Genomic DNA, 14,160 nt, shown 5'->3' with positions numbered 1-14,160 from the left:
CATGATTAGTCAGATGCTTGGGGGGTTGTTTTGTTTGTTTGTTTTTTAGCTTTTCATTTTAAAAATAGTGTATTTTTTGCTGTGATTGTTTTTGTGGGAGGAAGATAAACGGGGATAAGGGTTTATGGGAAACTGAAGGGAGACAGGTTCTTAAGGTGAGGAAAAGAGGATGTCAGGGCTAGAAAAAGGACTATCATTCCTGGTTTTATGACACTCTTAAGTAGTTACCAGTGAGCTCAGAGAATGATGCAATATTTAAAACTTCCTGAAAATGAATTGCATTCATAAAACAAAATTACAATATTTAGAGGTCTTTAAAATTAATTTCTAAGTAAAACTAAACAGTAATATTCAAAACTTCTTCAAATTAATCTCACTAAAAAACCAATTTCACTATAAGTAAAATGAAATTAAATATTCAAAACTTCTTGAATTTTATTAAGTAAAATAAATTACAATATTTAAAATTTCTTAAAACTGATTTTTGTACTTTTTTACGTTTTAAATATTGTAAGTAGAAGTCAACACAGAAAGGAATACAGCAGGTAGCACTGGTGTGGGGAGGGATGTAAGAGATGGATGGAAAGATGCTGTTAGCAAGGGAGACCCAGTATCAGTGAACTTCACATGAATTCAATTCAGAAAAATCTGGCATTTGTCGTGAAAGAGATCAAGCGCCACAGTGCCCCATACACCCTTGCTTGTAATTTGTGAGGAATGTTACATGCATTGATTTGATGGCAGTTTTCCCTGCTGACAGTCAGTAGGCAACCTTTCTGTACATTTTCAGCTCAAAGAGATCTCAAATTACTTCGTCACAACATGAAAGGAAGCTACGCATTTTAGTAGCTAAGGCCATTTGCAATAAATACTTTGCATCACGTAATGGATGCTTAATATGCTCGTAAAGCCAACAGCGTCTGGATTTAGGATAGTTGCCCTTCTGTATTTCTCAGATAAACTCTTCGTTCTCAGATTTGATTGTAAAATGAAATATAAGCCAGAGCATGCTTATAAATGTTGCATTCAGGACCAATGTTTAATTCTGGTTTTTTGATGACCAGTCCTAAAATGCCAATAAATATTTCAAATGACCAAGAAGAAATGCAGTGCAAAGCATTTTGCACTATGAGTCAATAAACTTGTCCAGTTTCTAAACTAAGCAGATTTAAGCAAAACTTCTTGATTTTCTGTGATATTAATATACTATCAAATAAAACTTTTAAAAAAATATGGCCTCCTTTAGAAGGAAAAGTATCTTAGAAAAAGTCTCTTTTTCCTTTCCAGACATTTCCTTGGCCGACAATAGGTCTATAAAGTGATAAACAATTATAGATTTAAAATTCAACAAACTATAAACAGTCTCAGTGTGATGATGCCAGTCACATAAGGCCAGACCCAGCCAAATGCCAAAATGGCAGTAGATTTAGAATGGAAAATTTTAAGACCATGTGTGTCAAGCAGTATTAACCTGACAAAATTCCAGAATAGGAAAGAATTTGGATAAACTCTGAGAGTTCACCATAATGGGATGTGACTGTGTGTTTCTAGCCAAGACGATACGTGACATCTCTGGCAATAAGAATATATCCTACACAGATGAATCATTTTGGCAATGATGTAAGCATAGATACATCAGGATTTAGAATGTTTTTAATCAGTGTCATGCATATTAGACAACCCCACTTCTGCCAAAACCCCTGTCCATATGAGTCAGATCAGTTTATTTAGAGCTGAAATTCTTAAAGGTCTACAGTATCATAAATGATCATTGACATTTTTTAGTTGTTATAATTTGGAGAGGAGTTTATTTCATCCATACCCCTTATGCGTAACGTAATATCCTTTCTTTCCAAACTATGTTAACACCAGGTATTGAGGTACCTGAACTGCCATTTGTAAACATCTCACACTCATCATGTTGATCCGTTATGGAATTTCCTTTAAAGGATGAGGATTTACAACGTTGCCCTGCAGTTGGGTATGATTTAAGAAATTGGCACAGTTTTTGCACATGCAAGCTCTCCTTACAGGCTTAATATTTCCACAGCTTTGCTGATCAGACACAAATCAGGAAAGGAATGGAATGCTGGAGAATACAGAAGGGAACAGAAGGAAGGTTTTCTTCCTTCTTCATCTGGCAGGTTTGGTGCTTCATGTACATTCTGTACAGCTAAAAGGGGAGAATTCAAGTTGCGGTGAAAGATATTTTGGATATTACTTTATATGTGGTAATCTAATTTATAAGGGTTGCTTTGCACTTATTGAGATACAAGAGACTCAGAGACCAGATGAGATGAAAACTTTTCTTCAAGAAAAATATTCTTCAAGCTCTTTCACATGTTTGGGATTTTGAGACAGTCTAATGTCAGATCCAGGGTTCCCTCTTCCTTCTACATTATCCAGCCAGGCCACTCAAACTCAAGGACAGGAAAGGAAGAAAGGATGTGATTAAGTGTTAGGAGGAGACTAATAGCAAGGATATTTGGCTTCGTTCAGGTATATATTCTAAGATTATCTGTATTTAGCAGAAACCAGAAGATCAGGTTCAGTTCTCCGAGAATTTGTTCTTATTTGCTGCCACCTAGAATCTGACGCAGTATATGGAGCTCAGGCTTATAAAGAGGTAAAAGTTCCTGTGCAAGAAATTTCGTTCTAACGGAGAAATTGAAACTCTTAATTATCTTGGCTCTAAACTTAAGCAAACCTGCCAAGGTTTGCTTTCCTGATGAGTATTCTGGTATATTTCTAAAGTCATGAGAAATGTGAGAGGGAAAAATCAGCCAGATAATAATAAAATACAAAATTGTCAATATTCAACCATTTTTCACCTACAAAATTGGTACCAATTATCTGACCATTTTCAAACGACAAAAGTGGTCATTTCTTATGGCTCAACCTACTACATTATCGTAGAAGTCCATTATTTGCAACAATAGGACAATCTACATGATGGAGTAGAAGTATGCTTGAATGCTGTGGAAATACTCTGCTTAGATATAAATCACTAAAAGGTTCAGTAGTTTCTAGAAAAATAATTGATTTATAGGGGTTTTGTTGTTCCCACTGTTGTTTACCTCTGATGTGGAATAAGAGAGTAATTTTTCAAAGTTTTTTTTCCTGAATAGCTTTTTTTCTAATGACCTGTGCTCATTGTGGGACTAATTTACAAGGATACTGTGTAATCAAGTTTTGTGGCTAGTTCTCAGCTTTTTATTCTTATGCTCCACCACTCCTTACATAAGGGGTGGGTGGGGAAAAATAGGTTTGAGGGGATGGATCAAAGACGTTTTATTGTTCTATCCTTAACCATAAAGGAAGAAAAGCACAGGACTAGGGGCACAGTCCAGGAGGGCAGAGCTCAGTTAGGCAGAGGAGTGCAAGGGTGCTTCATCTCTGACCCAGGTCTCTTGGGTATCCTCTGGGTGGTCTAGCCAACTAGTCTAGGGAATAGGAGAGTGGCCAATTCCATGAAGGTCCGGCAGCTGGAAGCAACATCAGGGCACTAAGCTGGTTATAAAAAAAAAAAAAAAAAAAAAAAACCAGACCATGAGGAGAGACACCTAGTTTGTTGTTGCATTTGGATTAGCATCTCAGAAAGTCACTGCTGGGGCCCAGCAGTGTTGACCACATGGGTCTACAGTAGCTCACAACGCAAGCAGATTCATAGTCATTGTCAAGGAAACCCTGCATTTCACCTAGGCTGCTTCACCAGCCAAGAACCAAAATGTAGATGGAACCTAAGGGAGGGATTCTAGCCCCTTCTCTGCACTGACTGGTGTAGCAGCACTAACATTTCCCTTCCTCACCAGTAAAATAACTTTCATATCAACTTACTAGTCATCTTGTGTGTATGTGTATGCGTGTGTGTGTGTATGTGGGTACATGTGTGTGTGTCTCTGTGTAATATGAGTGCATAATACATATTATATATCACATTACCTATATTATATATCATATGTAATATGATATATTATGCAGTAAGTTCATGTTTATATATATTTTATGTGTTTATAACATTACATATGTTGTTTAAATGTCTGAATAGAAATACTATATATTTCTATATTACATAGTATATATTCACACATTTTATATGTAAATATATAAAATGTGTTTGAATAAGATATGCCACATATACATATGTTTATATATTACATATGTCTTCTATATGAAGAGATATTACACAATGACCATAGCATATATTATGGGCCACAGTTGTACACACTGATTTTATATAGTGTGTGCGTGTGCGTATACACACACACACACACAGTATGTAAATACTTTATCTTTAAACAAGGAAGAGCTATTAGCCAATTCATTTCTTGGACTCTTATCTGCAGCTCTCGAATGAAGGAAAATCATTTCTCAGATTAAAACCCAATGCTGTGATTAGAATTACCAAAATGTGACAAGCCTCTGGTAGAAAGAGTAAGATGTGTGTATTCGCCCTGATGTGAACTCTGTCTTAACTTAGAGTACACCTTTACTCTCACTCTTAACTGTGAGACAAAACAGGCTGTGATAAACCAAACAATTCAGTGTAGAAAGTAAATGTTTGTAACAGGCAAAGTGTAAATGTAACCCAATTAATGAACCTCTCCCTTAAAACAGATGTTACTCAAGCCAGACATATATACACTTTAAATTTCTTCTCAGAAAAACAAAAATCATGAATTTATGTGGATGTCATGGAAGGAAGAGCTTTCTATAAACATGAGCTACTTAGTGAAACTTGTCTAAGAATAAAATATGTTTTAAGCAGATTTTGCTCATGCATTCATTACACTCCATGGATTTTCTAGAAGAATGTAGTGATTTTATTTCCATATATGAAATCTGGCACTGCCCAGGCATGCTATAAACGGCTTCAGTGTCTCCTGATATTAAATGTTTTCCCATTGAAACTGAAAGCCATCTCATTTTACCTCCTCCATCTTCTTAGTTATTCCTTACTTTTAGGGACTCAGGATGAGGAAATCCTGCTAGGATTAAAGGATTAAAATGTGAGGAGCGTCCAAAGGCATCAGCCTCCGTGCTGTGGTTCTGTGTGCTGGGGAAGGCAGGAGAATCTGGGCCTGAAGAAAAATCTGCCTTACAAAGTCCAAATGTACAAAGTAGATCGATTTGCCTGTGATATTCATTGGCAAAAAAAAAACAAAAAACAAAAAAAAACAAATCACCCAGACTGCCTCTGATAGCAAACCCATTAAATACATTTAAAATATAATTGACTTGGGCTTCCCTGGTGGCGCAGTGGTTGAGAGTCCGTCTGCCGATGCAGGGGACACGGGTTCGTGCCCTGGTCCGGGAAGGTCCCACATGCCGCGGAGCGGCTGGGCCCGTGAGCCATGGCCGCTGAGCCTGTGCGTCTGGAGCCTGTGCTCCGCCATGGGAGAGGCCACCAAAAAAAAAAAATATATATATATATATATATATATAATTGACTTTATGAACAACTTTCCGTAAGTGTATCTACTGGGTAAAGTTAGGTTAACTCTCAACTATTCACTTGTCAATTCCTGCGTCGGTGGATTGTAAACAATCCCAAAGGCTTTGGTCAGGTCCCAGAAAAGAGTCTGGGTGAGAGTAAGATTTAATCTGTTGAGTATTCCTGAGACTCACCCTAAGTGACTGGAGGATTTTCCACCATTAGTGTTATTTATCATCTGTGCTGCCTTGTCTCTTCATTGCCTCCAAAGCCTGCAAATTAACTGCACATAAAGATAGAAAATTCTTTGGAAAAGAAGAAAAATGATTAGCCTAAATCCTTCGGTATTTGACTTTACTAGATGAAAATCCCAAAGACTACTGCTAATAAAATTTAAATTGCACTCCTGGTATAAACTGTATCTGAACACCGACCGGTGAAGAGCTCTACTGTCCTTATCCCAGGGCCTGGCTAAAAGCCTGCGCTGCCACAGAGCATTCACTCATGAATAATCAGAACTTGGACCTGTGTGTGTGTCTTGACACACTGATAGGCATGTGTTCATATGCATATAACTATACAGACATGCGATGAACTGAAACAGAAACAAACGTCTTGAATGTGCTTTTCAAAGACTAAGTGAATACTTTAAAAGCTTCTTTATCTTCAGAATTTGATAGAATCAGTATGTATTGTTTAGCAGTTCCCTCTGGCAATTCATCAGCCTTAACCACTGTGACTGTACGAGAGGGAGCGCGCTAGGATGCTGGTCAGTTCCTGGCAGGCTCACTACCACGCAGCAGTCTTTGACTTCCAGGTCTCAGGCTGCCCCAGGTCTTGGACCTGCCCCTTGGATGATGAGCCCAGGCTCCCATTACGTGCAGGGCCTCTGGTCACCAAGGGCTAAATCTATTTGTTGACACTAGGGAAAGGAGGCAGCTGCTGAGAGAGGAAAGTGAAGAGGAACAGAATGTACCAAAATCTTTCTTCCCTGCCTTTCCTTGGTTTTCATTGGCCCAGTTTCTGAAATGGATGTAAAAACAAAGACCTGGGCTGGCTGGAGGAAAAACTGGGAAGGAGTTAGTCTCTGTGAGATCCTCCTTACCTATGATTTCCTCTGCACTCCCTCCCCATCTCCATTCTCTGTCCCATTCCCCAGACCAAAGGGAAGCTGCTTCAGTAGACACACTATTCCAGAGGGGGGCTGCATTTAAAAGAATACCCTTGAAGGCCAAACCACAGGCAATTCAGTTGTGATGATGGGCAGAGCAGACATTCCTCACGTCCTACGGCTCTTGGAACATGTCCCCCCCTTGAGTCCAGGACAGAAAACAGGGGCTCCACAGTTCAGCTTTCCATTAGGGTAATAGACCAAACTCTTCAACATAAATACCCAGCTGTGAATCAGGTCTGGTGCCAGCTAGGCAGTCCAGGCTATTCATCCCTGGGAGGTGCCTGCAGCTATGTTGGCACTCATCCCTCCCTTGATTGACCGAGCTTCAGTAAGGAGGCCCAGTTATGGTGTTAGCAGTTGTCCCTGAAATCCAAAGAGCTCTCTGAAGACAGTGCACAACTGCAATTTGGAGTTTAGGGTGTAGGCATCTGCTAGAGGGGTGTGGCTTGAGAATCAAGAATCTAGCCTATCAGGAATAACGGTGGGGGCCTTTGCAGGCCAGGCCAACAATGACTAGCAACAAACGCTGAGTGATCAGGTAAAACAGATTCTTTCTCAGGGCTTCCTCTTCTGGCCTCTGTATCTGTATGCACACCCCTGCAGCGAGAGGAATGAAGGAGAAGCATAAGCCCCTATGAATAAAATCGGAATCCTCTGGAACTGCCCCCAGAACCAAGAACATGTGATGTTCTTGAGTCAGGACTCAATAAAAATGATCAAACTATAGAAGGATAAGGCATTTAAAATGCAGCAACAGATCTCAAGAGACAGGCGAACAGCTTACTTCCACCTTTCCTTGAGTTTGATTATTTTCATTCTGGACCCTCAAATGCCTTATTCTTTTCACCTAGTAGCTCTGTTAACTCAAATTCCTTTCCTCAATTAGCTTCTAAGATCATCCAACGGCAAGGTAAGAAAAGGATTCTTACTGTATTTTCCAACAAGAGTCAGGGTCAGATAATATCATTATAAAACATCACACCAATTGTAAAAAAGGACTGCAGAACAGATTTAATTCAAATCCTACTATATGAGTAATTCTAATCCTGCTCTATGCATCTTTATTTTCTTACCATATTAAATGACTCAGTACCAAAGCCCTGTTTTAAAACTTTTGTTTGTTTGTTTCTAGCAAGAAAACACATAAAATTCCATTTGCCATTTTCAGTGAAACTCTAAAGTGTGTTTTGCCCACCAGAACTTATTCTACATGGCCCCAGGTGAAATGGTCAGTATTGTTTCCCCAGGATGCAGGTGCCTCGGAGGTATTTTTACCCTCATTTCAAGGGATCAGTTATTTTAATCAACGATCAGCTGGTCCTTCCTGAGAACACAGTGGCAACAAACTTAATAAATAGTTTTCCCTGGTAAGACTAGACATTAACTATCTAAAACATAATTAACAACAGTATGCCAGTCAGCGAGTGCACTTTTTACTTCATGTCTGGGGAGTTTAGGTGCCTCCAGTTTAATAGGGGCCACGGTGCTAGTTATCAAATTGACAGTCTTGACCTGACCTCTAAAAGTGGCTGTAAAGCAGTGCCTAGTAAATTAAGATAAATGCCAAATCTCTCTGAGGAAACAGGCCTATATCGTGACTATGAAGTGGGCATTCGGGTTTGAGGCCAAGACCTCACAATAAATATATAAACACCACCAGCCTGGGCACGAGGGAAGACAAGCGCTCAATGACTGAACACAAGATAACAGTGACTCACTTTACTCAGTATGACGATTGGCTGGAGATTTTAAATTCATTTTTAAAAACCAGACTATTGTACCACAGGGTAAAGATTTTATGACCCTCAGTAATGGGATTGACTATGCCCAGGGGTAGAAGCAGAAAGTGAGATCTGCTGATCTCAGTGCCAAGACAGGGGCGACAGAAAGCCACAACAGGTCACTTTGTGGGTCTTTTCAACGTTGCAGCGGCCTGGAAACCTGGGGAGGCCCGTCCAGGAAATGTCTGGCTCCAACTAGGAAAGATGGGAGAAGTTCAACTAGATCTGGTTTTAGGCAGTAGAATAAAGTCAAAACGGGCACTTACTGTACCTCTGCTGTTCCAAGGTTACTGGAATACTAACCAAGGAGCCAAAGGCACTAAGTAGTTCAGGAGAGAGGTTACTGATCTGGCCCCGTCCCTCAGAGGCCATTGCCAAAGAGCGCAGAGAAGCCGGCAGAGTCACCGCCTGCCTGAGACGCCATCCATAAACAACGAAAACGGGTCAAACATCCCTGAAGACAAGAGACGCGCCACAAACTTTCAACCTGAATTTTCATTTTTATCCACTGAGTTCACAGGAATCTTGTCCCTTCTTCCATCCTTCCTGTTCACTGAAACTTGTCCCTACTTATTTTGCTTCCCTCTGTTTCACAGATTTATTGCTTCCTGCATTGATATTTGGGCAAGAAGAAAAAAGAGGCTGTGATTTAGGTTCCTGTGAAGGCTCAGATTAAATCCAGTGCTTCTTTCTCCCTGAAGCCTTCTACTTGGCCAAACTTAAATGAGGTGATGAGCCGTTAACTCAGAACCCTCTGCCCACCACCTTCGTCTGTGCTGCCCTCCAGCCAGACTTGTGGGGATGACAAGCAAAATGATGAGGGGCCAGGCATCCTCTCTGGAGTGCTCCACCAGCCAAGGCAAACAAATACTCTGCAAACTGCACCAACAACCCTAAACTATCAATGTGCACAATCCCCAAAAGACATAGGCACACGTCTACTCAGATTTTTATAGTCAAAAGTCCACCCAGCTTTCCTGAGCCAGAAGGAAGCATGAAGATCTTAGCTCCCCTATCTTCCCCCTACCCCCTAACGTTTATGATGCACTAAAGCACGAGTTTCTCTCTCCACAGGAGAAATCAGTGACACTTACTGTCACCTGTCACCCCTAGGACGGGTTATATTTCCTTTGACCCAGTAGTTCCCCAGGACCAAGGTGTTTCCCCGCTTTAGAGAGATTCGCCTTTTCAATTTTTGATCTGGTCTTTTTCTGCCCCCTCAGGTCATGGATTATATGGGACTTTTGAAATGTTATCCTCCTGGAGGAAAACTAGAGAAGACCAACACGTTAAAGAGAGAACTGCAGCAGTCTATGCAGACTCCATGCTCTCCTTTTCTCTCACCACTGCCATGTACCTGGTCACCTTTGGCATAGGGGCCAGCCCTTTCACGAACATTGAGGCAGCCAGGATTTTCTGCTGCAACTCCTGTATCGCAATCTTGTTCAACTACCTCTATGTACTCTCGTTTTATGGTTCCAGCCTGGTATTCACTGGCTACATAGAAAACAATTACCAGCATAGTATCTTCTGTAGGAAAGTCCCAAAGCCCGAGGCATTGCAGGAGAAGCCCGCATGGTACAGGTTTCTCCTGACAGCCAGGTTCAGTGAGGAAACAGCTGACGGCGAGGAAGCGAACACTTACGAGAGTCACCTATTGGTATGTTTCCTCAAACGCTATTACTGTGACTGGATAACCAACACCTATGTCAAGCCTTTTGTAGTTCTCTTTTACCTTATTTATATTTCCTTTGCCTTAATGGGCTATCTGCAGGTCAGTGAAGGGTCAGACCTTAGGAACATCGTAGCAACGGCGACACAAACCATTGAGTACACTACTGCCCAGCAAAAGTACTTTAGCAACTACAGTCCGGTGATTGGGTTTTACATATATGAGTCTATAGAATACTGGAACACTAGTGTCCAAGAAGACGTGCTAGAATACACCAAGGGGTTTGTGCGAATATCCTGGTTTGAGAGCTATTTAAATTACCTTCGGAAACTCAATGTGACCACTGGCTTGCCTAAGAAAAATTTCACAGACATGTTGAGAAATTCCTTCCTGAAAGCCCCCCAGTTTTCACATTTTCAAGAGGACATCATCTTCTCTAAAAAGTACAATGATGAGGTTGATGTAGTGGCCTCCAGAATGTTTTTGGTGGCCAAGACCATGGAAACGAACAGAGAAGAACTCTATGATCTCCTGGAGACCCTGAGGAGGCTTTCTGTCACCTCCAAGGTGAAGTTCATCGTCTTCAATCCGTCCTTCGTGTACATGGATCGATATGCCTCCTCTCTGGGAGCCCCCCTGCACAACTCCTGCATCAGTGCTTTGTTCCTGCTCTTCTTCTCGGCATTCCTGGTGGCAGATTCTCTGATTAATGTCTGGCTCACTCTAACGGTTGTGTCCGTGGAGTTTGGAGTTATAGGTTTCATGACATTATGGAAAGTAGAACTGGACTGCATCTCTGTGCTATGCTTAATTTATGGAATTAACTACACAATTGACAACTGTGCTCCACTATTATCCACCTTTGTTCTGGGCAAGGATTTCACAAGAACGAAGTGGGTAAAAAATGCCCTGGAAGTGCACGGGGTAGCTATTGTACAGAGTTACCTCTGCTATCTTGTTGGTCTGATTCCTCTTGCAGCTGTGCCTTCAAATCTGACCTGTACACTGTTCAGGTGCTTGTTTTTAATAGCATTTGTCACCTTCTTTCACTGCTTTGCCATTTTACCTGTGATACTGACTTTCCTGCCGCCCTCTAAGAAAAAAAGGAAAGAGAAGAAAAATCCTGAAAATCGGGAGGAAATTGAGTGTGTAGAAATGGTGGATATCGATAGTACCAGAGTGGTTGACCAAATTACAACAGTGTGATAGCGTCTGCTTGTTATATTCTCACCCTAGGTCTTATCAAGAGCAAAGGGATGATGCTAATGGAAACAAATTGAAAGTTGTTCTTTGCTTTTTCAGAATAAGAAATAGGCATTGCCAAAAAAAGTAAAGGACAAGGTGGGGAAATGGGCATTGCATATTTTCAATCTTTAAAACAAAAGGTTGTCACCAGAGAAAATTTACACACGCACACACACCCCTAGGAGACTCACAGTCTCTTAAACTAAGATCAAATAAGCAAAAGCTTATTAGCAAGCAGAATCCTCTTTTATTCACACTGCAGATGTTGCTGGTATTGTGATAAAAACCTTCTGATTGAAAGGTCAGCTGCCAAGGCAGAAATAGCTTTGAGCATTGCTCAAACAATAAAGCTTCCAGAACTTCTGCAGAGCGGTAGCTCCAAGCAGGGTCTGTGGTTTAAGGTCTAAGGTCTTTGCCATCTCATCTATCCCCACAACACCCCAAGGAGATGTCTGTGAAAGTTCTGGCCACCAAAAGCAAGCCAGAACCTCAGAAACAGACACATGGCGGAGTGGCCATCACCCATGGACTGAAACTGAGTCACCTCTAAACTCACCCAGGTGAGGCAGTTTTGTTGTCCAGAATGAATTTATCATACACCCCACCCACCCACCATCAATATACTTTTAACATTGGTATGGTTTGGTTAATATACCTTTAAACCAATGACAGCTCCAGCAATGCAGAGTTAAGGCGATTCTATTTTGGTATATCTTGTTGCTTGTCACCAAGTGGATCTGCTTTATTAGTTACAGCTCTTGGCAGGAGGCTCTGAGTACCCAAAACCACAGAGCCAAACCCAAATACCTGGCATGATGAAGGAAAAGCAGGTGTCTACTTGAACACAGAGATAGTATTTCCATTTTGACAAAAAAAGAAAAAAAAAAAACAAAAACGGCCAGCTGGTACAGCTGTTTGCGGTTTGGCCCTACATGCATTTTTTTTTTTTTTGCATGGATGCCCAGAAATAACATCTGCCCACACATAGCTGAGGAAGGAGAAATGAACACTGACATGGTTATCTGCCACAGCTTCCCACTTGTAGCGCCAGTCTGCCTTCGCTCAGGAGACATGCTTGCTCAGAGATACAGAGGAGAAAGGTCCTGAAACTTTGTAAGTCCTGAAACTGAGAACTTCAGGCAGACATAAAGGGCTGAAAGTGAGATAAATGGAAATGACTGGAAGATGTAATCACCACCATAAATCTATCAACGATGATAGCCAAGCTTTCCTGCTAACCTGGCTGCACTTTCATCTTCCTGGTCCCCATGCCCCCACCTTCGTTGGTACCCCTCTACTTCCTTGCACGGCCCTTCTGTACATTATCGAGCCTAGATGTTTATACTGTTGACTTGCAGTATCTACAGTATCTAAACAGAAATGGTTTGATCTGAAGAGGCTGTGTATGTTGCCCCCGACCCCTGCATTTCTTTAAGTCTATAAAAATGAAGCTAAAACCTGGTCACACTTGAGGTAAATGTCTACAGTATTTTTCCCTTTTAGAGACGTAGCTTATTTAGACATCTGTAGTGGTAAGCATTTCCCCAAAGCACCTAACCTTTCTGGACCTTAGCGGATGTACTGTGCAACTTCCCCATCCCCTGCAGAGGAGGAAACTGAGACCTAGGAGAATAAAGTGACTCACCCAGGGTCACACCACTGGAGGGTTTCCATCATTTTAGCATGCCTAAGACAGGGCAGGCCAATTTTAGATCTTCTCATAAGAGGGCTACTACTCCCTTCAAAGTACATTTCCAAGGAAGAAACATAGGACTTATTGGCCACAAGGCAGACTTTTTTTTAATGTCTGGGTAATGTTTGGGATTTAGGTTCACCATTGTCTTTCCAGACAGCAAAGATGCCCAAATGATTCAGATGTAACTACACCAAGTGCAAACCCGTGCTTTCTATTTCATGTACTGTTGTTCACACAGTTCTAGATATATGTGCAGGGGATCATAGCTAGTGCATTACACACTTGTTCAATCTCTCCTGCAAACACACTAAGCGATCATACCAATGTGTTATGCACTCAACTAGAAGATAATGAGCTTTAATCTAAGGACAAATGCAATCCTCGAAAAAGGGCAAGTTCGCATAATAGATCTGCGATCAATTCTCTCCCCAGGGGGCCTGCAACTAGGCTATCATTGATGAAACACAGCTGAAGAGGGGATTGGTTTTAGTCTTAAATCATATGTTGCTAAATCATTTTCTGAAGAGCGTGTTCTAAATCAGCCATTGATTTAGTGCCGGCCACGTGGAGCACCTTGGGTTACAGTGACTCCACAAAACTGATACAACACACACCAATTAAGCAGATTTTGTTGAGAATTTAACCATTCAATTTGGTCAACCAGAATGACTTACTGTGGAACTTTATTTTATGACAGATAGTAGTTTTCCCTCTTGATTGGGTCTCTGTACACCTTGGGATATTGTATTTTTAAATGAAGGGCATTTTCAACCTTGTCAACTTCTCTTTTCAGCACCTGAAATCAACGCTTATGGAGTTCTGACTGCGGAATGAATGAATTATTTTGGGGGCAGTCTGCATGCCAAGATTGACTACTTATTATTTATTGTTGATCATTATCATTTATTTGTTAACATTCATTATTAGTAATTGCTCTAATAGCATTGGTTTAGCCCCACCATGGAGAAGACGTTTGAAAAATAGCTCAGGGGCTTCCCTGGTGGCGCAGTGGTTGAGAGTCCGCCTGCCGATGCAGGGGACACGGGTTCGTGCCCCAGTCTGGGAAGATCCCACATGCCGCGGAGCGGTTGGGCCCGTGAGCCATGGCCGTTGGGCCTGCGCGTCCGGAGCCTGTGCTCCGCAACGGGAGAGGCCGCA

At 41.4% G+C, this 14,160-nt stretch overlaps 2 protein-coding genes across 2 annotated transcripts in view; one reads left to right on the top strand and one right to left on the bottom strand.

The window, feature by feature from the left end:
- The window catches only part of PTCHD1 (patched domain containing 1), a 54,214-nt gene extending 40,229 nt beyond the window's left edge, over window positions 1–13,985 (top strand). The window contains exon 4 of the mRNA XM_081222649.1: window positions 9,613–13,985. Within this exon, the coding sequence (XP_081078775.1) occupies window positions 9,613–11,267 (1,655 nt within the window). The 3' untranslated portion in view covers window positions 11,268–13,985. The remainder of the gene's footprint in view (window positions 1–9,612) is intronic.
- The window catches only part of LOC308608555 (uncharacterized protein), a 934,308-nt gene that overhangs the window by 725,557 nt on the left and 194,591 nt on the right, over window positions 1–14,160 (bottom strand). The gene's annotated exons all lie outside the window — the stretch shown is intronic.

The sequence above is a fragment of the Mesoplodon bidens genome (genome assembly GCF_964165515.1).
Source record: "Mesoplodon bidens genome assembly, chromosome: X".
Lineage (NCBI taxonomy): Eukaryota > Metazoa > Chordata > Mammalia > Artiodactyla > Ziphiidae > Mesoplodon > Mesoplodon bidens.
The sequence above is the reverse complement of the archived record's forward strand: the minus strand, read 5'-3'. Positions and strand labels throughout refer to the sequence as shown.